This window comes from Dreissena polymorpha, chromosome 1 (assembly GCF_020536995.1).
Source record: "Dreissena polymorpha isolate Duluth1 chromosome 1, UMN_Dpol_1.0, whole genome shotgun sequence".
In the NCBI taxonomy this organism is placed as follows: domain Eukaryota; kingdom Metazoa; phylum Mollusca; class Bivalvia; order Myida; family Dreissenidae; genus Dreissena; species Dreissena polymorpha.
In genome coordinates this window covers 117,149,448-117,175,573 of record NC_068355.1, presented here as the reverse complement: position 1 = coordinate 117,175,573, position 26,126 = coordinate 117,149,448, and the positions used below count along the sequence as shown (strand labels likewise).

The 26,126-nt window shown below is 36.3% G+C and overlaps 1 protein-coding gene and 1 long non-coding RNA gene across 2 annotated transcripts; both read right to left on the bottom strand.

Annotated features, from left to right (window-relative positions):
- Positions 1–25: 25 nt before the first annotated feature.
- On the bottom strand, positions 26–21,544 carry LOC127846722 (elongin-B-like). The gene is made up of 4 exons (XM_052378221.1): positions 21,466–21,544; positions 13,495–13,638; positions 8,143–8,242; positions 26–1,971 (listed from the first exon to the last, which is right to left on the bottom strand). The coding sequence occupies exons 1-4, from the start codon at positions 21,466–21,468 to the stop codon at positions 1,856–1,858; spliced, it is 363 nt and encodes a 120-aa protein (XP_052234181.1). The 5' UTR covers positions 21,469–21,544; the 3' UTR covers positions 26–1,855.
- On the bottom strand, positions 14,458–17,757 carry LOC127846783 (uncharacterized). Its single transcript, XR_008033665.1, has 2 exons — positions 15,302–17,757; positions 14,458–14,868 (listed from the first exon to the last, which is right to left on the bottom strand). It is a non-coding gene; the product is annotated as an uncharacterized LOC127846783 (long non-coding RNA).
- Positions 21,545–26,126: the final 4,582 nt, after the last annotated feature.

Sequence of the window (26,126 nt, the reverse complement as noted above, 5' to 3'; positions counted from 1 at the left end):
AATGACAAACAATTGTGTTTCACACTGATGTTGTTAGTGTATTTACCAATTTAATAAAGTACAAAACAACAAACTGCATTTTCAAATTAAGTTAAAAAACACCTTAAATATATCAAAGAGCTTTTTCTTTGTAAATGGATTTGCATCCGTTTTTGCAAGCACGTTTTTCAAGTGCAAATAAATAATAAATTTGTTCAACAAGTAAACATGTGAACATCAATAAGTCATGAAAATCGATAGACTTTACACATACACTTATTAATAATGGCGTGAAAACGTGAACGTAACACATAGTAATAATAAACTAAATGTATTAGTATTTGAACTTTATCATATAGTATTGTGGAATGAAAAACAAAAACATTGCCAATGACAAATCAACTTGAATTACATGTACTAATTATAGGTCAAGTTAACAAATGCTTTCTATATTAACATTTTGTAAGTATAAACATTTGAGTATCATGGACGAATGTGAATCAATCCAGGAAATAAAATTATACTTGGTAGTTTAAAGTAAGCACAGTCATCTGTTTTGTTTACCAATGTTTATGTATAGTGTTTCTAAATTTTCCTTGAGCAAATCTATATAAAATTATTTAACAACAAACTCAGTCAATAACTAAGTTGAAACAAAACCATATATGTGGTACTTTATAACATAAACCATTTATTTAATGCACAGCTATCGTGTTCATTGAGATTCCTTATGCATTAGGCATAATCTTTACAAAAAGGTAAGACTTATATATGGCAAAAGAAAGATTTGTAAGATATTAAAAAACCTTGTTAGTGATCACATTATTGTTTCAATCTGTTCAATGGCAGTACAGCATTAATATTCCTGTAGATTGCTAAACCTGCACAGACTTATTCTTATTTGCTCATTTAATGGTATTGCATACACATGACAATCTTGATTTAAAGACGATGGTTCAAATATGATTATATATTAAAAATGCACATACAAATGATTGAAACAAGAAAGTGAATTATTTGATTTAGGGAGAATTGAAAAAATGCATATCTAACTTGTTGTTACCATACAATAGATAATCATTAAAATACCCTCCATGTTTCATGTTAAAATAAATTGAATATTTGTTTAATGATATGGAAAATTGTTAATTAACAAAACTAATTGGTAATAAAATACTGAATGATGAATAAGTTAATGCCATACAAACTCAGAGTCAGGCCAGAGAAACACAGCTTTGTTAATAATCTCATGAACATTGTCCATGATATTTCTTATAATATTAATCTTCACATCTTCATATGCACAGTTAAGAATCTGAACTTTAAAGACTTCACTCTAACCACTTCCACTAAGCCCCATTGAATTGTAATTTGGGCAAGCAGAAATTCAGGAAATAATATTGTCTGGTCCAGCTTATAATTTGGGAAAGCAGAAATTCAGGAAATAATATTGTCTGGTCGAGCTTATGTATCTGATTTTAAGCAGATAGCTTCTGCTCAAGGTAAGAAGGTTTAATACTGGAATTTTAACCTGTTTACTTTAGCAACAAAATGGTAGAGGTGAGTGGATTGGTCATTAAATAACTACATTCTGACTGAACTTTAAATTTGCATTTTAAACTGCACATTTCTAAAATGAATTAAGCTAACCAGTGATAAAACTTCCTACAGGTACAATCATTATACAAATAGCAAATATGCATAAAAATTCCCCATATCAAAAATAATTTAACAATTTAACTACCAGCAAATAAAGCAATAGCCTATTCAAAATTCAGCTCTGAATGAAATATAAGGGGTTTGTCAACCACTGCACACTGATAGTTGGTGGGCCAGTGTTGTCGCGAGGGGGCGTGTCTTCTGCAGGCCACACCCCCTATGAGGCGGTCTGCTCCTGGGCGTGTGTGGAGGGCGAGTCCTGGGGCTTCATCACATCGGGCAGCTCAGGTGGACTGGACAGGGCCGTCACCTCCAACGGCTCATATTCGCCATCTGCAGAAAACACAAGGATGATGTTTATACAGCATAACATTTTAAGTGTACGTTGTTTTTTTTTACAATGAATAACGCACCTAAGGTCCTTTGAATGTTATTCAGTAATTGACAAGAGGACCATTGAATATGAAATGATATCAACTGTACAAACAAAGTCATATTGCCTTGAAGGCAAAAATGTGTAAATAAGTGGTTTATTATATGACTTAAACAAGAGCACCGCCTTGCAGGTGCAGACCGCTCATCTATTTTCTTTTTAAAGGTGAAGGGACTCTCATTTTCAATCACAAAGGAGGGAGGGGTGGAGTGAAGAGGGGTGTATAGTGTGGGTGTGTGGACATTTATTACATTATCTTCCAAAAATGCGAAAACAAAACGCAAAAAAAAAAAAAAATTGGGGGGAGGGGGTTGGGGGTGGGGGGGGGGGGGGGGGGGGATTCTTCGGTGCAATGGTTGGACAGTATTTCAGACATAAAATAATAAAAATAAATATTTGTGTTTTTAAACCGTTTAAAAAAAAAAAAATTGGGGGGGGTATGGTATAGTGTGAGGGTGGGGTGGTAATTTGTGAGATGATCTTAAAAAAAATAAAAAAATTAGGGGGAGGGGATTCGTGTGGGGGGAGGGGGGGGTGGGGGGGGGGATTCTTGGGTGCGATGGTTGGACGGGATTTCAAACATAAATATTTGTGTTTTTTGAACCGTTTCAAAAAAAAAAATTGGAGGGTTGGGGGGTGGGGGGGAGGGTATAGTGTGAGGGTGTGGTGGTCATTTGTGAGATGATCTTAAAAAAAAAAAAAAAAAATAGGGGCGGGGGGGGGGGGGGGAGGGGGGAGGGGGGAGGGCACGGGGGATGGTTTGGGTGGAGTCTATTGTGGCATGTCAGGTAAGAGTAGTTTTGTCAAAGTATCAATCAAATCTAATCATAAATAAAGAAGTTATGGCAATTTTAGCAAAATTTAATAATTTTACCTTGAGAGTCAAGGTCATTCAAAGGTCAAGGTAAAATTCAAATTGCCAGGTACAGTAACCTCATGATAGCATCAAAGTATTTGAAGTTTGAAAGCAATAGCCTTGATACTTAAGAAGTAAAGTGAATCGAAACACAAAATTTAACCATATATTCAAAGTTACTAAGTCAAAAAAGGGCCATAATTCCGTAAAAATGACAACCAGAGTTATGCAACTTGTCCTTTTACTGTACCCTTACAAATGTATGATAGTTTGCGAGTGTTCCAAGTATGAAAGCAATATATATGATACTTTAGGGGTAAAGTGGACCAAAACACAAAACTTAACAAATTTTTCAATTTTCTAAGTATAAAGGGCCCATAATTCCGTCCAAATGCCAGTCAGAGTTACATAACTTTGCCTGCACGGTCCCCTTATGATAGTTAATAAGTGTTGCAAGTATGAAAGCAATAGCTTTGATACTGTAGGAATAAAGTGGACCTAAACACAAAACTTAACCAAATTTTCAATTTTCTAAGTATAAAGAGGGCACATAATTCTGTCAAAATGCCAGTCAGAATTACATTACTTTGCCTGCACAGTCCCCTTATGATAGTTAGTAAGTGTTGCAAGTATAAAAGCAATAGCTTTGATACTTAAGGAATAAAATGGACCTAAACACAAAACTTAACCTAAATTTTCAATTTTCTAAGTATAAAAAGGGCACATAATTCTGTCTAAATGCACGCCAGAGTTATCTAACTTTGCCTGCCCAGTCCCCTCATGAAAGTAAGTAAGTGTACCAAGTTTGAATGCAATAGCATTGATACTTTCTGAGAAAGTGGACCTAAACACAAAACTTAACCAAAATTTTCAATTTTCTAAGTATAAAAAGGGCACATAATTCTGTCAAATTGCACGCCAGAGTTATCTAACTTTGCCTGCCCAGTCCCCTCATGATAGTTAGTAAGTATACCAAGTTTGAATGCAATAGCATTGATACTTTCTGAGAAAAGTGGACCTAAACGCAAAACTTAACCGGACGCCGACGCCAACGCCGACGCCAAGGTGATGACAATAGCTCATACTTTTTTTTCAAAAAATAGATGAGCTAAAAAATGATCAAAACTCACTTGTATTTGTTGAAACTTACCTGTTAAAACTTACTTTAATTCAACAAGAGTGCCAAACTGTCACAAGATACGCCCATTTGAAGGTTTTGGACAACTTGATAACTTAACCATGACCCATATTTGAACTTGACCTACATATCATCTAGACACAACTTCTGACCGAATTTGGTGAAAATCGGATGAAAGCTACTTCAATAAGAGAGCGGACACCATGCTAAATGCTTGAAATGCACTTAGTGACCTCTTGACCTTGTTGCTGACCCGGCATGACCCATATTTGAACTTGACCTAGTTATCATTTAGATATATCTTCTGACCAAATTAGGTGAAGATCTGATAAAAACTACTTCAATTAGAGAGCGGACACAATGCTAAATCCTTGAAATACACTAAGTGACTCCGTTACCTAGTTTTTGACCCGGTATAACCATATTTGAACTTGACCTAGATATTGTCTAGATACAACTTCTGACCAAGTTTGGTGAAGATGGCGTGAAAACTACTTCAACTAGAGCTTTGTCACAGACATGACGAATACCCCCACATGCCGCATTGACACAGAATATTTTGCATGTTGTCTTCACAAAAAATCTAGATACAACTTCTGACCAGGTTTGGTGAAGCTCGGATGAAAACTACTTGAACTAGAGCTTTGTCACAGATGTGACGTATACCCCCACATTCCGCATTGTCACAGACTATTTTGCATGCTGTCTTCACAAAACAAGAGAATCTAATTAATGGCGATTTTTAATAATTATTATGCCATTATCATTTATGGCCATTTTTTACCTTTGAACTCAAAGTGTGACCTTGACCTTAGAGATATCGACTTAATTCTTACGGGCGACACACTGTCCAATTATGGTGAACAAATGTGCCAAATGATATTAAAATCTCACAATGAACGACATAGTAATGGCCCAGACAAGCTCATTTATGGCCTTTTTTACCTTTGAACTCAAAGTGTTACCTTGACCTTGTAGATGTCAACGTAACTCTTTCGTGCGACACACCGTTCAATGATGGTGAACAAATGTGCCAAATGATTTTAAAATCTCACAATGAACGACATAGTTATGGCCCAGACAAGCTCATTTATGGCCATTTTTGACCTTTGAGCTCAAAGTGTGACCTTGACCTTGGAGATTTGACCTAATTCTTTCGCGGGACATACGGTCCAATTATGGGGAACAAATGTGCCAAATGATTTTAAAATCTCACAATAAATGACAAAGTTATGTCCCGGACAGGCTCATTAAAGGCCATTTTTGACCTTTTAACTCAAAGTGCAACCTTGACCTTGTAGATATCAACGTAATTCTTTCGCGCGACACACCGTCCAATGATGGTGAACAAATATGCCAAATGATTTTAAAATCTCACAACGAACAACATAGTTATAGCCCGGACAAGCTTTCGAGACAGACAGATCGACCGACAAAGTGACTCCTATATAGCCCCCATTACCAATGGCAATGGGGGTATAATTGGAGAGTGGATACCATGCTCAATGTTTGAAACGCACTAAGTGACCCCGTGACCTAGTTTTTGACCCAACATGACCCATATTCTAACTTAACCTAGACATCATCTTGATACAACATCTGACCAAGTTTGGTGAAAATCGGATGAAAACAACTTGAATTAGAGAGCGGACACTTAATACGGACCGACAGAACGACCGCCAGACAAGCTCACTCCTATATACCCCCCTAAACTTCGTTTGTGGGGGTTTAATTAAAGAGCGGACACCATGCTTAAATCTTGACATGCACTAAGTGACCATGTGACCTAGTTTTTGACCGGGCATGACCCATATTCGAACTTGACCTAGATATTGTCTAGATACAACTTTTTACCAAGTTTGGTGAAGATCAGATAAAAAAATTCAATTACAGAGGAGACACCATGCTTCATACTTGAAATGCACTAAGTGACCCTGAGACCTAGTTTTTGACCCGGAATGACCCATATTCAAACTTGACCTAAACATCATCTAGATACAACTTCTGACCAAGTTTGGTGAAGATCGGATGAATTTTTGGGACAGACCTACCAACAGACCCACAAAGTGACTCCTATGAAGCCCCCATTACCAATGGTAATGGAGACATAAAAATGTAATAGAAAGTGACATAATCACAGGTATTGGGCGCGTGGCCAAGTCACTTTAAAACTATCAATATGTCATAAAACAACTTTTTTTCATTACAAAAAAAAAAAAAATCTGCTATAATAAATATGAACAAGGTAGGTATCTCTTGACACAGGAAAATCACCTACATCAACATTTAAAGCCATTAAGTGCCTAAATGGCGGTCGATTTTCATTAACTATGTACAATTTTGTTGGGAAAGGATGCCTCGTGACGAAAAATGACCACAAACGGCTACTTGCCAACATAAACTACAAGAAAAACTTCTCGAACTCGTAGAAATGCTAGGTCGGCTTCGATCTGACCGAACGTTCAGTGCTGATTTTTACAAGAGTTAAAGTATCGAAATACCCCAGCTACCGAACATAATCTGCCTTCGTACAAGAAACAAATATGAGTTTATCAACTAACAACACAGATTTGTCTCTGAATGATTCAAACTATTTCTTTTATAATTCTATCAAGAAATCACCAAAATTATAAGTTTCTAAGTTCCTTTCAAATCTAACCGCAGGATACCCTTACTACATGCAACATCTCGTTTTATATTGAAATACACATCAACATCAAATAATATTATTCCTGACAACATATTTGATTGGTTAAAGCGTTCTACAGACTACTCGTTGATTTCTAATTAACTTGATCAAAGAATTCCCTTATTGTTTGTTATTTTTGATTGGCTGACCTTTAAAGTACTATTCCAAAATGACAAGCCCCGTGAATGGCGCACGTGTTTACCCACTTATCGGTTCAGGTGATAGTAATACATCGTTGCAATCCTCTTACCAATGGATGTAAGAGATAATTCACTAAGATTAAGATTCGCGCTGCAGTATATTGTAATAAGTCGCATAGTTCAATGGATGTAAGAAATAATTTAATCGAATTAGAATTCTCCCAGCAGTACCTTTGACTATTTTTATCATGAAACCCTGTTAAATATACGTCGCTGTAGCAGATGTCTAGAGTATCTTATCTTTGACCTTTCAAATTGTTGATCTAGTCTACTTTAACAATGATCTAAGGGTATGGCAGGTTTTTACTTGCAAGAGATCTTAATTCAAGTTCTGTTTTATGTATATTACAAAGATCTATTATTAAATTTCCAAACTTCATTTATGTTATTATTGTTTCTAACATTCAAATATTTTCTTTATAGAACCCTTATTATTATGATATAAGATGTATCATTAATTACAACAGTTATTTAATTTATAAATATTGATGTAAATAAACTTTTAACATTTTCTACCATTTTCAAATATCTATTTAATTTCTGACATGTATACATGATTTTGTCATATTATTAAAACATCTCTTGATAATTTCTGACATACAGTTATGATAATTAAATTTACCTATAAATTCCTATCATATTATTGATATTTATCTGTAATTAAATTTCTATCATATTGTTATATTGTATTACATAATATTTATGTTATAAGAATAAACAATATGCATATGCTGTTACGTTACAACCTGTATTCCAAGACAACAGTTTTATGTGATAGATAGGTCACTGGCCCCAGGCACATGATAATTTGATGATGGTTTATATACACTAACATGTACAATATTTGGGTGCACTTCCGTTTGATGCAACACATTTGTGAAGATGGGAAAACACTGTTTTACTTAACTTGCCAAGCATATCAATTATACAGATGCAATTGAGTTCCAGAAAGTGCTGAGCAAGAGTCCAGCTCCACATTCCTGACCAAGCAACATGTTACCAGTGCTCAATTAACCTTTTACCACTTAGAAATGTATTTTCACCCATGTATAGTCCTTAAGAGACTGTGAGTTACTCGCAGGCTGTTCTGGTTTTATGCTGTTTGCACAAAGTCATTTTCATTTTGCTTCTGAGTGGGAAAGGGTTATCAGATTATGTTTCCGATGGTTCCAAACCCTGTTTACCCACCTTCCATTCTGAAGGACAAGCCTATAGTGGCGGGGGCCTGTGCTCTGGCAGTCAGACTCGTGAAGCCGCAGTCTCCAAGGGTTTTGTTGTCATCTAATGGCTGGAAGACAACATTTTACTATGTGGACAATGCCTCTTTTGTAAATTACAAATAAAAATACATGTACTTTGCTCAATACCATTCTTGTTAACAAACAAATAGAACATTCAAGTACCAAAGTTCCAAGGGAGTTTACTGAATGGACCAAAAATTTAATCTGACAAGCTGAGTTCTTTCCCTTAACAAGAATTAATTATCTGTGTAGAAAACCTGGCTGTTTTCTGGTGCGTGCTTTGTTAAGAGGTACTTTTTATTCTGGTGAGGCTGAAATTAATGAATATTTGACATGAAATTGAGAATTATGTAAGCAATATATAAAGGACCTCATGACATATTATTATTAATGACCAGATTTTCTTTCCTGCAATGCATCTGGGTTCCACTGTCACTTTTCAGTAAAAACAAGAGATGTGTTTGTGAGAAACACAATTCCCCTTATTGCACCGCTTTGAAGCCATAAATTTGACCTTTGACCTTGAAGGATGACCTTGACTTTTCACCACTCAAAATGTGCAGCTTTATGTGATACACATGCATGCCAAATATCAAGTTGCTATCTTTAATATTCTAAAAGTTATCTCAAAACTTTAACCAAGGTTAAAGTTTTGGGACACACACATACAATGACTGACTGACTGACAGACAGACAGGCCAAAAACAATATACCCCCGATCTTTTGATCCAGGGGCATAAAAATTCGCTTTATGTTTCACAGCCTTTGCCTTTTTGATTGCGAAAAAAACGCGATAGACCATGACATTGGGGACAAAATTGATATAAGTTTCAACTTTAAACTTTATTTCAAGCAAATAGTGCATGTAAACACGTACACATGTAAACATTATTCAAAATAAACAGATACCAAAATTAAATGTGCTTTGGATTGGAAAACAAGGTCGATGTGACACTTATATTAATTCCTCTCTGTTTGTGTGGAGTTGCGACTGTAATCATTGTGGTCAGAAGTCGAACTGTTAAGTGTTTAGATTACATGTGAAAAGCGTAGGAGATGACAATATCTAAGAGAAGTATTTAGAAATTGATATTATTAATGTGATTATAAATAACAGTAAACCAATTGTTTATAAGTGCATGTTTATATTAATTCTTAACTTTATACTATAATGTGCTAGGGAATAAAATTGCTGTATGATAATGTAATAAACCAATTGTTGAGTTTATTTGAAAAGTTTGGCAGATTTTTTTTTTTTATATTTTGGTCAAATTTTTGGGAAAAAATGTTACTTTTTGCCATTAGGAAACAGCCTTTCTTTACTTTTTACAATTGGGAAAAAGCGAGTAAGTTGCTGTAATTTTGGGCAAAAAATCTCACTTTTTGTGTTTACATTTGTAAGTAACCTAATGAAACGACTGTTATGAAGGTTAGAAAAATATCAGATCAGTGTACGGACTTCATATTACAAACGCTTGGTTGCACTTTACTGAAAAAATACTTTTTTGTTTAAAAAGATCATTATACCTATAGAAAACTCTCACAAATGAGCGGGCTCTCCACTTTATCTCATTAAAAATGGTGTTATATTTAAAAAAGACATCTTTAAAAATGTTAACTCTAAACACAGATCTTAAAAAGTCACGTGGTATAGGCACCGTGAGTACAATGCTGTTTTCATCAATTGATTTCATAACATAGTGGCACCAAACCAAGAAGGGAACCAAAAGCTCATATAACACTTTCACATTTTTAATAACAAGAGGGCCAAGATGGCCCTAGTTTGCTCTCCTGAGAGGAGTCAGTTCATTCAATCTTTACCAAATGTCAAACTTGAACTAGATATTGTCCAGACAAACATCCTGGCCAAGTTTCATCATCATTGTACCAAAACTCTGGCGTATGGAGTGTTATTGTTTTTGTAAGATTTGACCTGGTTACCTATATTTATCCCCACGCTTTTTGAAAAAAAGGTGGGGATATTGTGGTTATCTCCGCCGTCCGTCCGTCTGTCTGTCCGTCCGTCCTGGCCACTATCTCCTCCTACACTAAAAGCACTAGAACCTTGAAACTTACACACATGGTAGCTATGAGCATATGTGCGACCCTGCACTATTTGGAATTTTGATCTGACCCCTGGGTCAAAAGTTATAGCGGTTGGGGTGGGGCCGCGTCAGAAATTATCACTCATTTTTTTAGGTTATTTTACATTTACTTCTTTATTTCTACACCGATTCACTTCAAATTGATACTGGACCTCTCTTATGACAATACGGTCAATCTCAACCATGCATGGCCCCATTCCCAACCCTGGGGCGCCCCGCCCACATAGGCCACACCCACCAAAAATTTCCATTTACTATAATTTTTTCATTTCTACACGGATTCACTTCAAATTGATACTGAACTTTTGTTATGACATTAGGGTCAATCTCAACTATGCATGGCCCCAATCCCAACCCTGGGGCGCCCGCCCACATAGGCCACACCCACCAAAAAATTCCATTTACTATAATTTTTTCATTTCTACACGGATTCACTTCAAATTGATACTGAACTTCTCTTATGACATTAGGGTCAATCTCAACTATGCATGGCCCCATAACCAACCCTGGGGCCCCGCCCACATAGACCACACCCACCCAAAATTGCCTTTACTATAATTTCTTCATTTCTACACCGATTCACTTCAAATTGATATTGAACTTCTCTTATGACAATACAGTCAATCTCAACTATGCATGGCCCCATTACCAACCCTGGGGCGCCCCGCCCACATAGACCACACCCACCCAAAATTGCCTTTTACTATAATTTCTTCATTTCTACACCGATTCACTTCAAATTGATACTGAACCTCTCTTATGACAATACGGTCAATCTCAACTATGCATGGCCCCATTACCAACCCTGGGGCCCCGCCCACATAGACCACACCCGCCCAAAATTGCCTTTTACTATAATTTCTTCATTTCTACACCGATTCACTTCAAATTGATACTGAACTTCTCTTATGACAATACGGTCAATCTCAACTATGCATGGCACAATTACCAACCCTGGGGCGCCCTGCCCACATATGTCACACCCACCCAAAATTGCCTTTTACTATAACTTCTTCATTTCTACACCAATTCACTTCTTATTGATGATGAACTTCTCTTATGACAATACGGTCAATCTCAGCTATGCATGGCCCCATTACCAACCCTGGGGCACACCTAGGTCAAACATTCGGCGTGGGGATACGCGTCGGCCTCTGCTGCGCCATTTCTAGTTTGAGTTGACATCAAACTTGATTGCTTACAAAAATAATCATTATGACCAAGATTCATAAAATCTGAAACAAAATTGTGATCTCTAGAGTGTTTACAAGGATTTTGTATAATATAATGAAAATTTGGACAATCTAAGGGCAATAATTATGGCATTAATTATGTGATTTTGCTCATTATCAAACTTGACCAAGATCTTTCAGCAACTTTGATAAAAAATGCTTAAGAAATGTGAATGCTAAAGTGTTTACAAACCAAATTTGGACGGACGGCGAACAAAGACCAATCCTAAAACCTCATCTGAGCAATCAGGTGAGCTAAAAAGTGTGTTTCACCGATCTGAGCAATTTTCCAACTTGTCAGAGAAATCAATAAAACCAATGTTTTGACTAAGTTTCACGATGATTAGGCAAAAAATGTGACTTCTTTAGTGTTCGATCACAAGGTTTCTCTCTAGTAACATAAGGAAAACTGCCCCACCCCCTTGCGGCCATGTTTTTTTACAGATCGGGACCATTTGCAAACTCATCTAAGATATATATAAAACCAATCTTTTCACCAGGTTTCATGATGATTGGGCAAATAATGTGACTTCTAGAGTGTTCATAAGCTTTTTTACTATATAAATATAAGAAAACGCCCCCCCCCCCCCCCCGGCAGCCATGTTATTCAATTGACCGGAACTATTTTTGAACTCAATTCTCATTTCAAGGAAACAAATGTTCTGACCAAATTTCATGAAAATTGGGCCAAAAATGTGACTTCTAGAGTGTTCACATGTTTTCACTATATACATACAATTGAGAAAAATGCCCTGCCCACTGGCGGCAATGTTTTTAAACCGATCTCGACCATTTTCGAACTCATCCGAGATATCAATAAAAGCAATGTTTTGACCAACTTTCATGATTGGGCAAAAATTGTGACTTCTAGAGTGTTTACAAGGTTTCTCTATAGCCAAATAGGGAAAACTGCCCCGCCCACTGGCCGCCATGTTTATCAATGGACAGGAACCACTTTTGAACGCAACCAACATATCATTAAGGCAAACATTTTGACCAGGTTTCTCTATAGCCAAAAAGGGAAAACTGCAACTATATACATATAGAGAAAATGCCCCGCCCACTGGCGGCCATGTTTTTCACCGATCTGGACCATTTTCGAACTCGTCCGAGATAATAAAACTATTGTTTTGACCAACTTTCATGATGATAGGGCAAAAATTGTGACTTCTAGAGTGTTTACAAAGTTTCTCTACAGGGCCCTCGTTTGGCCATTTTTGGGGCCGAAATTCGGCCCCTTTCCCCCCTTAAAATAGTATACTTTTTTCCCCTATTTCAAAAATTCCCTACTCCAATTTTTTTTTCTTTTTTACTTTTATACGTATGTTGCCAGCTGGTATCTTGCTATAAACCTTTGATAAAATGTATATTTATGTAAATTACATTAAAATAGAGCAATATTAAGTGTTGAATGGTTGGTGAAAAGATCTTGTAATATTCCCCTTTATGCCAAAAACGATGTGAAATTCCCCCCTCTATGGGCCCCGGCCCCAATCCCCCAAAGTGTACATGTAGCAAGGGCCCTGCTCTATAGCCAAATAGGGAAATCTGCCCCGCCCACTGGCGGCCATGTTTTTCAACAGACCCAAACCACTTTTGAACTCAACCAACATATCATTAAGGCAAACAGTTTGACGAAGTTACATGAAGATTGGGCATGAAATGTGACTTCTACAGTGTTAACAAGTCAAGGTTTTTTCATTTTTTTGACCAAGTGACCTAGATTTTGACCCGACACGACCCAGTTTCGAACTCGACCGAGATTTCATTGGGACAAAGCTTCTGACCAAGTTTCATGAAGATCGGACAAGAAATGTGGCCTCTATAGTGTTTACGAACAAATGTTAACGGACGGACAGGAGACGGACAAAGACCGGTCACAAAAGCTCAACTGAGCAATCAGGTGAGATAAAAAAAAAAACTAGTGGATTTAGCAAGTGTTATTTCCTTATTCCAACAAACCTGATCATCTTTATACAGACGCTGGTCTTCAGGTTTCTGTTTGACAATACCTTCTACAATTTTCTTTACTTCTAACACTGTGGTGGACTCTTTTGCATCTGTAAATATGGTGACTTTCTTGCGCCGAATCATTAAAAACACATCCTGAAAAAGACACTATGGAATACATTATTTGACAACAGTGCGACATACAATTTTTATTTTATATTGAAATATAAATTTGTGTATACACACCCTAATAGTTTTTACAAAATACACCAATGTCAGTTTACAAAATACACCAATGTCAGAAATGTTCTTTATGTCAGAGTTCGCAAAAAAATCAGTCCGCGAACCCGTTTTGGGAGGATACAAATGTGAATAACCCTATTAAGTATTTAAATAAAAGATCAGTTTGGATCACCTTAAAATACAATAAATCATGTGGAACGTTGATATAATAAAACAATTATTATAATACTAATAATCCACAAATCATCCAAGCTCAGCTGAACCAAGAGATTTTTCTGATACTCTTTGAATGGATATAAGTAAACCAGTATTGAATGGACTGTTTAAGTTTAGAACTAGATAATTGCAATTAAATTTAATTCTTTTTTCACCAATCGTATATGAGGATTTTCTTTTTTGTTCACAAGTTTTCGCAAGATGCCTCCATTTGAAGACAATACAGTAACCGAATCATGGTTATACCAGTTTCTGTCGTTTTTGAATTTGTATCATTTTATATTGTTTTAATCTCTAATGTTCATTGTTGGAAAATGTGGAATGGTTTGCCCTTAAAATATTATGAAGGTACCAAGCCAGGAAATAAAGGAAAATAAGCTCCAATGTGAATTGTCATGAATTGAGGTGAAAACAAAAGTTGTTAGGGAGCGATCATCATCAAGACTGTAAGAGGATAAAGCTGCAATCCCCACCCTTTTTGGTTCCCCCTTCTGTCCTTTTTGGATGTTCAACAACAAAATATAACAAGGGCTGTTTGTAAAACATGCATGCCCCCCATATGGGCTGTCCGTTGTAGTGGCAGCCATTGTGTAAATACGTTTTTTGTCACTGTGACCTTGACCTTTGACCTAATGACCTGAAAATCAATAGGGGTCATCTGCGAGTCACGATCAATATACCTATGAAGTGTCATGATCCTAGGCAAAAGCGTTTTTGAGTTATCATCCGAAAATCATTTTACTATTTCGGGTCACCGTGACCTTGACCTTTGACCTTGTGACCTCAAAATCAATAGGGGTCATCTGCGAGTCATGATCAATCTACCTGTGAAGTTTCATGATCCTAGGCATATGCGTTCTTGAGTTATCATCCGAAAACCATTTTACTATTTCGGGTCACCGTGACCTTGACCTTTGACCTAGTGACCTTAAAATCAATAGGGGTCATCTGTGACTCATGATCAATCTACCCATGAAGTTTCATGATCCTAGGCGTATGCATTCTTGAGTTATCATCCGGAAACCATTTTACTATTTCGGGTCACCGTGACCTTGACCTTTGACCTAGTGACCTCAAAATTCATAGGGGTCATCTGCGAGTCATGATCAATCTACCTGTGAAGTTTCATGATCATAGGCATATGCGTTCTTGAGTTATCATCCGAAAACCATTTTACTATTTCGGGTCACCGTGACCTTGACCTTTGACCTAGTGACCTCAAAATCAATAGGAGTCATCTGCGAGTCATGATCAATCTACCCATGAAGTTTCATGATCCTAGGCGTATGCATTCTTGAGTTATCATCCGGAAACCATTTTACTATTTGGTCACCGTGACCTTGACCTTTGACCTAGTGACCTCAAAATCAATAGGGGTCATCTGCGAGTCATGATCAATCTACCCATGAAGTTTCATGATCCTAGGCGTATGCGTTCTTGAGTTATCATTCAAAAACCATTTTACTATTTCGGGTCACCGTGACCTTGACCTTTGACCTAGTGACCTCAAAATCCATAGGGGTTATCTGCGAGTCATGATCAATGTACCTATGAAGTTTCATGATCCTAGGCCCAAGCGTTCTTGAGTAATCGTCTGACAACCACCTGGTGGACGGACTGACCGACCGACAGACCGACATGAGCAAAGCAATATACCCCCTCTTCTTCGAAGGGGGGCATAAATATTATGTCAACAATTACATTTTTCCACTAATGTTTAACAACAATTGGAACTCCATTTGTTTGACCATGAATCATTATTAACCTATTTTTTTTACTTTGTTTTTCATATTTGTTGCTTTTTTTTCAAATGTTTACCATCTGTTAACATCCAAATAATTTATTGTGTTGATAGTGTCAAACCGCCATCTTAAAAGTAAGGTCCTTCTTGAATCATGGGTTCTGATTGGCTGTATTACATGTATTTCAACTTTCTTGTTAAAAAATGTTAACAGATGCAGTTGCATGCAAATACTCCTCAATAAACAATTGTGTGTTGCAAAACAAAATTATAATATTTAACTGTTTTTTTTCCCCTTTTTTAATGATCAAAACGATGATTTTTTAAATACTTTTTACCAGAACATACTGCATTGTGTTCGAATATTGAACCAAGTGATCTCTGATAATCTTTAAACCCACGACTCAACAAAATCAAGGCATATCATTCAGTAAAGGTATTTTATGATGTAAGTGCTAAAACATGACTTAAACTCTTATTGATACAAGAACTCAATTTCACAATTGAAACAAGTTTATGAATTTGTTTTTTAAAACAAGAGCTGTCACCATAGGATGACTTATGCCCCCTATAAACGCTTGATAGAAGTTATGAGCATTTTTCGAAACCTAAACGCAGATTTCGAAACCTTAACGCGGACCCTAAGTTCAAGGTCACAGGGGTCAAAATTTGTGTGCGTATGGAAAGGCCTTGTCCATATACACATGCATGCCAAATATAAAATTGCTATCTGAAGCGACATAGAAGTTATGAGCATTTTTCGAAACCTAAACGCAAAGTGTGACGGACAGACGGACGGACAGTTCAATCACTATATGCCCTCCTTTGGGGGCATACAAAGAGGTGTTTCAAGTTCTTATTGAATGCTTCTTCCTGATAAGACCAAATTAAGAAGTCTCAAGTTTGTCTATAAAAGCGAATTCAATCAACCTAGAACCGCTTAACAAACACAATGCGGTTTTATACCTGTTACCATTGATATCAAATTGTGTGCTATTTGTGGATAAATTCTCAAAACTTAAAGTTCAAACAAAAAAAGCCGAAGTTTTGAATTGACGATTTGATCCATCTTACGGAGGTTTCAAAGAAAGTTGGTGTATTACTATTGGTTGATAAGACATCAGATCTATCCTCTTGATTACTGAGACAATAGATGACTATTTTTAAATTCGGAATACTCGGCCTTTCCATTATAAACTTACACATTTTCATGAAACGTTGACATGTTTGAAACTTCGGATTTATATTATTCTTATGCTAGCACACCACATCATGTAAGTTGTTTTAATTTGTGCGTTATTGATATATATATATATATATATATATACATGTGTATATATGATGTGATTGTGTTTATTTATGCAAGAAAATAGTTTATGCTGATAATATTACGGATTAAAGTACCGATGGGACTCCGGGCGATTGTTGCAATAATTCAACTCTAAGCTTTATAAGCCAAAAGGGTTGTGGAGAAAGCAATTCGCCGTCTATTGTCCCGAGGTGCAAAATATTATTATTAATTATCACCACTGCAGGGACTAAGGAACACTGATGCTGCAAAAACTTATCAACTTATCAACGTTTACCTGTCTTAACCACAAATTCATACAAATGGGACCATTAAAGCAAGAAATAATTGCTTTTTTATCTACTTTGTTATTCTTTTGTATGCTCTATTCACCATCGGTGCTTTTCACAGGATTTTTGTCAGGCGCCCCGGGGCTGATAGGGGTGGTTCAGGAGGGGTGTCGCGACGTTGATTTTTTTTAATTTAACGTGTCAATTCACGTTCTGTAGTGCGTTATAACTCAAAGAAAAACAACGTCAAAAGACGTCATTTGGTGACTCTTCAAGAAAATCCCCCAGTCAATTAAAAATATATATAATTGTTTAATTGTTTTAAAACTTTCCTACACAGAGTAAAATCCCGACTCGAACGATTCTCCAATACATCCGTTTCAACCCGACTCTATTACTGTATACTTACTACTTTTCAAGTTTCTATTTATTACCCGATAATATCGTTTTTATAAATCACTTTCTGGTAAATATTTACCATAAAAGCTCTCAATTATGTCTTGAACACAAACCATTCCATTTTTCTATAGTATCAAACAAATTTTAAGTGACTATTAATAGATTTGATGAAATATTGCCTCCGAACATGCGTCAATCCCCTGACGTGTTGTGTGCTTGTTAAAGCGCTCAATACATGCACGCTTTCTATGCAAATGACGCGACGTTGTACATGCTGCATAATTTTCACGCAAAGATTCCACACAAACTAAATTTGCACTGCTAATTTGAAGCAAGAATATTTTAACCTTGCGGTAACATTTACATTTGGAAGTGTGTTTCGGATTTATAACACGTTAACATCGACTTACAGGAATGGGTTTCGGATTACAAATTAAATTATTCCCATTTGAGATTTCAACATATATTAACAGGTAATTGCGTTATGAATTCAACCACAATTTGTGTAAAACACTTAACGAGTCGAATAAATGTTTTGGCGGAATTATGCATGGAATTCACGTTGTCCACGAGGATTACGGCCGGTTGCCATATTCAGTCTTCTAAGCATCGATTATTGGACGAAACATTTACAAGTGCGCGTAATTAATTCAGCGAAAATTTTTTAAAGCGCGTTTTTGTTATTATGTTTCGAATAAATGTCAGAAAAACGAGGTGAATCAGTTCTATAATTGGTGAAATATACATGTACTGGAATTAAATTGTTATCGCATAATTGTAACCAGGAGTTATTTGCACAACTTACTCGCTATTAGTAATTAATTGTTTACCACTTGCAATTAATTTCTCGTATTAATTATGAGTCATAGGTAGCACTTGTTTACAGTAAAATGGTGTGAAGATGATGCCCGAAACGGTCTTTAATGTACTGTACCGTACAGTTACCGGTTTTATATTATGTAAATGGTACAACTTCTTGCTTATCAAGCTGCGATAAACTCTTACTTCGTGCCCGACGTCAATAAAAAATAATGGTCGATAGTTAACACTGCCCTCATAAGCATTCGCGTAACCGATTGGACGATGAACATCACAGTTTGACCACTAGAAAGTTACTTATCTGATACATCATTGTCAGCATTTAAATGACTGTGTAATGTGGCTAGAATAATCGATACGCGCGTCATGCTATTCTCTTATCAGTGGATTATCCATGACCCCATGTGGTGTTCATGGTGGTTACTTGTGAAAGTAGGTACCGAGTGCTCTTTTAAAACAGGGAATGTTGATACACTGATTGAGAAACCTTTATATTTTTACAATCTGCACTTTTTTTACTGAAAAATACACTGATCGGAAATTTCAAGCGCCCCGGGGACTCTTGATTTTGATATTCAAGTGCCCCGGCCAGGGATCTTTAAATGGTCTGTGGAAAGCCCTGTTCACCATATTGAGAACTGTTGTAATATTGCTGACAATAAGTGTCGCTATCGTTTAGTTCGAACTATACCAATCTTTTGAACATCGTGATATTTGATGTAAAATAAGTGGATAACAATGTCAAACAGTCGTCGAAAATTTACTTTGTGAGAAATTTCGAAATAAAAATGTCAGCAAGAATAGTGTGTTGAAATTTTGTTGAGTCTTTTAGGTGGCATGCAAAGGATAATGTCCATAGGCTGCCATTCTGGTAAATTAAATGTGTTTTTGAAGTTTATTTATTGCTTTCCTTAATTGGTAACCAAAGATGTCTGTTAAGTGAAGCGCGCAAAATCTGTGCCCAAAACTGCAATTGTGTTTATGAAGGAGAGCATATGTACTCCCAGAGTCGCCATAGCAAAAATTATCAAAGGCTCTGGGAATGCATTTATATGGACTATCCGGGCGGTAGAATTTCCATGATAAATGCCGTAACCAGTTGCAAATCCCAGCGACATGGAGGATCAATAGCTTTATTATTGTAACAAAAGATTTTCCTGATTAAATTTTTCACAATATAAAAAAATGCGCAACTTTACTATTTACATTACAAATTGAGGTGCCAACAGCGACTACAAAAACATATAAGAAGATCGTGGTGGTGTAGTGGATGAGGTGTCCGCCTAGCGATCGGGAGTTCGTGGGTTCGCTCCCCACTCGGGGAGCATTCTCATTATCTCCTCCATAGACACCTAGTACTGGTTCTTCCCAGGAAACGGACTCGATAATGTCCCTCTGCCTATAATGCTCTAAAGGGCGCCTGGCAGTATATATAGCCTGCAACCCGGGTGAGTCGCGGTACTTAAGGAATCTTCAATTGCGTCTAGAAACCATCTTCAAATATCAGATAAATAATTTAAAAGACAAACATATCTGACTTAACTTCATTGGAAAATAGCCTTTTTATGACGAAAATCCTTCAATTTTAACTGCGGTATCAACAAAAACAACACCACTGTCCGCCATTGTTGTTTATTTTCCCTCCCGGTTGACTCGCGGTAAATAGGTTAAACGACACTAATATTAAATTTAACATGAATAAACATAAAGATCTGACATACTATTCAAAGTAACAATCAATAAAGTATATAACAATTAGAACATATGGAATTTAATACATCAAATAAAATAAATATCACAGTTATGTTCAAGCAGTGTCTAATTTTAATTCTCAATATTCAAATAACTGTTCATGTTCATTCATTCTTCTGCGCAATGGGGACACCTGAAGAAGCTATCTCGCCTCAAGAAACGTACATCAGTGCAGAAGCTCAGATGTACCCAATGTGCACACACACTACATTCATCCCATTTCACAAAAAACAACCGAAACATCCTTCCTCAATGCAGGTGGACTACTTTTCTTACACACACAGCATACGTCATCTGTGTCACTTTCAAGAGATGAATCTATTAGCTTAATATTGAAGTGTTTATAGAGCCTGACCTATCGAAATAATTTTTAAAAATCGGTGGTGTGTAACCCCTTCACAAAGAGAATAATATTGGTAGTGTCTGACCTAAGCAACCGCAAGCAGACGAACTTAAAAAGTGAAAAAGTTGAAAGGGAAATTTCATTTTAACATGGATTTTTACATAATTTTTGTTTAAAATGATGTTTTAAATCGTTTTTGGGTAGTTGCTTACCAAAAATCTATTCATACTGGCAGCAAAAGATGTTTTCTGTCAGATTTCAAAAGTAGGTCACGCAGGTTTGTTTACAAACACAATCCAGAGGGCGCTAATGAAATACCGCGAGTCAAAACGACCCGCGACTCAACCGGGTTTGAGTATAGATAGATAGATATTAAAAAAACTATGAGTTCCCATTACCTTCCAGATAAGAAAATGCCCTGGTAAAACAAATGGAACAAATTTATGAAAACGTTAACCTAATTCTAGTAAAAAACATGTGTCTAAAAATGGACATGACTTATTCAAAATGGATACAAAGGAATAAGTATGGAATAAGAACAACCAACCCAGATATCTTTTCAATACTAAATGTAAATTAACAGTGCATTAATTCAGCTCCAATCAAAACTACAAATAGAAAACCAAACTCTAAAAGCAATTACAATTGCCCTAATATAGGTGGTGCTCTTTTAAGATGCTTATTGACAGTTTGCACTGTAGACAGTTTAGTGGTCATAAGACGATTATTTGGGATTCGGTAACCTGGATACAATTAAAATGCAACACATACAATACCGTAAAATCAGAAACAATAAAACAGCTATTGAGAAAAATAAATAAGGTGTCTTTGTTCTTTCACAAGATAACTCATTAATGGGTTTGGTAATGAATATAATACATTTTTTACACACCATGTTTAGTTTCTGTGCTGATAAACACAGAATTTCGACGCCACCTACAAATCTCGTACCTGACGAGACTTCACTGGTGTATTGTGCGGACAACGCAAAACATAGGTTACACATCATCAATAAATAAATAAAAAAATTGTCTTCGACAGACAGTTCAATAGTGAATATTGAACACACATTATTATAGTCGCTATTGGACCAAAGTGGTGGTATGCTCTTCCAAAAGACTTAAAATGCATAAAGAGTGAATTTCAGTTTAGATCTAAACTTAAAACGCATTTATTCTGCGTTTTCTTTGATAAATGTGCTTTTTTTTAGTTATAGGACTGTGTACAGCGCAATTGAATATTGAAAAATAATTTTTGCGCTATATAAGTGTATTTGCATTTGTATATTTGTAAATAAATAATTTGAGATCTATCGACCAGTTCACTGTTGTGAGCTATCACTTAAATTGTCCAATAAATAAATACTTGTTTTGAAACAGTGTAATGTTTACTGCTTACAGTGTATAGTTGCTTGTGGGTTTTTTGGCGGGGTCGAGCGGGAGGATGGTAAAATGCCATACCTGTTTACTTATACTGAAACACGGCATAATACATCATTGTTAGACTCATAATCTTGACTCAACTATGAAGTTTCTTTATTGTGTTTGTAACTTGTGCTTTCCTTTCTATAGGGCAATCGACAACATGTTGTATTTAATCAATGTTAGTAGATTAAAATCAACCAAAGACCTATAGATATCTATAGGTCTTTGAATAAACTTAGCTTAGCAAGCAAAACAATCTGTGAGTCGGCTCAATCACTTCTGCCTTAACTTAGTATACTCTTCTTAAGAAATCATTGAATAAAATTTAAATAGTATTCAATAAATTCAACAAAAAACGTACCGGGTAATTTGTTTTTTAAGAATACTATGTTGTCATATGCTTACGCTCGTATAAATATTTAAAATATGTACGGATACATAATAAATAATTCGCGTGTGGCCGGTTGGCTCATATGTTTTAATTTCACTTCCATTATTCTTTTGGTTTTCTGTTTTGTATCTATAGGTTTATGACCAGCAATATGTAATGTTAAATAAGCCGCAAAAACTTCGCGTAACATCCCGTACTGCGTGTGATGCAGCTAAGAACTGAACAGAAAGACATTCGCTATTCTTGATCTCATTGATTGAACTCTTTACCTTTCATAAACTCCAACCACAATCAACGCCGTATATCTTTTTTAAAGATATTTCTTGTTTTATCTAAAATGCCTTTCAGGTACACATTGAAACATGTCATATGTACTGAAAACTAGTTTTCTGTACCGAGGGTTCGAGTATTTACTAATTCCATTTCCTTCAATGCATTATATTTCACACGAAAATTGTTTGGTTGAAAAAGATTTATATTTTATTAATTGCTTAAGTTAAAAAACTGACGAAAATCGTTAAACTTACATGTACATGTTGTTTGTGTCATTTGTGAAAAAACTCGGTATTTTCTAGGTTTTTGGGCGGCCATTTTAGGGGCCATATTGAAGTTAGACCCCGTGGTCAGTTACACACCGTTTCTTGTGAACAAATCCTGTCTTTTACCCAAGAGAATGTAGGACACCATCAGAATATTAGAAGTAAAACAAATAACACTGCTTTAGTAGTGCCTACAAAGGACAACCCAGTCTGACACGGTCAACTATTATATGGTGAGCAAGTTGGGAGGTCTATTACCAGGAGAGGGAAGTCATATTGAGAACAGCAATTAGAACTTTTGTACACTTGGTACGATCAGAAGTAATGCTTTGAAAACGTATATAGAGGATGTTTGTTGGATTTAGTGGAATATCGATGTTAATTCACGAGTGATCATAGAAAATATATTTTACAATGATCACGAGACAGTAAATAAAAATCGATATTCCACCGAATCCAACTTATTGTCTTTTCATTTTATACTTTTATATAAATAACACTAATACATGGTCCTTCAATCTTCTCCCAATTTGGAACCAAGCACGATTTACAGATATTTCGATATAGTTGTTTCCTGAGTCTGTAAGTATTGATACGGTTATTCCTCTGTTAAATAAAACCCTCAGAGATCAGACTGATATCTGAATTGTTAGTTAATGTTGATTTTATCAACCTTATAACTGCTTTACAGAGAACTCAAACCTGTATTTGAAATGTATATTTATGTAGATGTTATTGAAAATAAAAACATAGACATATCATTGCTTAAATACGCCTATCGGCGCATAAGTTGTTTATATTAACTGGCATACATTATAATATAAGCAGAAACTGTCTTGAATATTATATGAGATTTTATACTTAACGTTTATTAACAATTCCCGCGAATTAGCACGTTATTATTATTATTATTATTATTTGACGTCATATATATTTGTGTTGTTGTTGACGCTCAGTTGAATTAAAGGATCGAACCTGAACAGTCGTGTTTTGCATATCAACTCAAAGTAAACCATTATACCTTCGTGAAATTGGTGCCGTGAACAAACAGTAAAATGCCGACGACAATAGAGAAGTTACTAGGCCAGCGGCTAGGTTTGAAGAATATTATTGACCGTTTCGTCAGTAAAATAGAAGAAGCGAGCGATGAAGTCGATGACATTCACTTTCAAGCGCTTATCGAGAAATTAGAAGAAAAAGTGGCATGTCTGCGAGTCTACAACGAAAACATTCTCTCGCTCACCGACGCCGACGCAACGCCAGAAGAGATGGTCGAGGCAGATGAGTACACCTTCGACGTAGAGGTCAAACTACGAAGATAAAAGCAGCGTCTACAGCGGCCCAGCAATGGCATCACAGACGCCGCCGATTTATCATCGCATGCATCCGGTTCCGGTAGTCAGCAGGCATCCGTCCCACAACCACCGAACAACCAACGAAGGGCCAACACCAATTCGACCAACAACAGCGGCCAGTCAGCGACCGAGATAAGTATGAACCTGCTGGACATACTCGACGAGCTGCGAGGCGAGGAGGACGATGACCTCGTGATCCAGCGTAACGTGTTCGACGACGAGAAACAGGACGACGACGAAGCCTTTAACGCGCTCAATCCCGTCGGCATCGACATCACCGACCACAACGCCGTCTTCAATGCGCTCTATCAACAGGTGTACAACACGCCCCACGCGGAGATCTGCTCACTATCCTGCAGACGCTGCTGCGTATAGACACAGACAACCAAGATGGGGATGTGCGATGGGTCTGCGCTGAGTCGGCTATACGACAGGCGATATACATGCCCATGCATCGCGACCCGACCTCCCAAACCATTCACATCGGGAACACTGGCGGAAACGAGCTGTCATGTGATCACTGCGGATATTTCAATAAGCACAGTAAAGGAACCAGTTGCCAGACAGAGCCCACGACGAACTCAACTGTGTTAAGTGCTGACACAAAGGCACCATTTGCAAGTGCAATATATGAATTAAAAGCGAAAATACTTTCAGGTATTATATATCAAGGGATTGGAGGTGGGCCTTTGTCTGCTCCTCCTCCAAAACCACCTCCTCCTTCCGTTGCCCCGGCGGGGAAGCCCCTCCACCACTCTGTTCTGTTTTGTTATTTTATGTTATAATTTTATTATTGTATTATTATTAAATTAGTCCGGCGGTACGTAACATTAATAAATATCTTTAAGCTGAAATATAATGAAACATATAACAGTCGCGGTTACATTTTTGTAATTTATAATTTTCCTAGCTTAACAAAATGAAAAATTATGTTTATCTTTGAAATAAAAATTAAGATAAAAAGAATTAATCGATTTAAAATTAATTTATTTTATTAGTCTTGAACCATTTCGTAAACTATACAATTTAATTAATTCTTATTTATATCGGAAAATACGGAAAATGTATGATTATTGCAATATTTTCTAGCTGGTGACACACATTATATCCGCAGTTATAAATATAGAACGGCTTTTTTTTTCAAGTTTAAAACAACAATAATTATCTATGTTCAGCCGTTGAGCGTATGTGCAATTATGACCCAACCGGTACTGCATAGAGTTTGCGCTTTATTCGACAATATAAGTGGTGGTCCTTCCATTTGCTGTGGATACGCGGGTTTCATCGAGTACACGACATATCAGGTATAATGAAACAGTTTCGTTAACACATATTTATAATTAAAAAAACTTATTTTGTCATTTAAACTTGTGCTTAACATGCCGGACATTTTTTTATGTCACCAAGCCTCTCTGACTAAACCTGCATTCAATTCGTCGTAATTCAATTCGTCGTATAAAAAATTCAAGTAAACTATTGCACTAGCCTAAAACTATCTCTGTCTCTACGTTTTTATCTACAATTTAAATTCACACAGGTGAATAAGTTAACATGCTCGTGTCAATAAATGCCAATCCCAAACATATGTGTATCATGATGGGGATAAAGTACTATTATAACATTCATATAACTAGTAGACATGACATGAACAAAAGTTTGCACTTAGAATTTAAAAGTAAACAAAATGATACTTCGAACACGTCACGAGTTGCTGAATACAATTCTGACATAAAAAAATACCAAACACATTGAATATACTCAAAATAAAAAAAGAAATGCTCAAACGTTTTAAGATTACTTCAAAGCTTTAAACGATAGTCTGTTTAAATATAACATACTTTATA

Coding starts and splice junctions, on each gene's coding strand:
- LOC127846722 (XM_052378221.1), bottom strand. Junction 8,243..13,494: donor GTCTGTATAAAGATGATCAG/GTTTGTTGGAAT, acceptor GTTGTCTTCCAG/CCATTAGATGACAACAAAAC. Junction 1,972..8,142: donor CTTGTCCTTCAGAATGGAAG/GTGGGTAAACAG, acceptor TGTTTTCTGCAG/ATGGCGAATATGAGCCGTTG.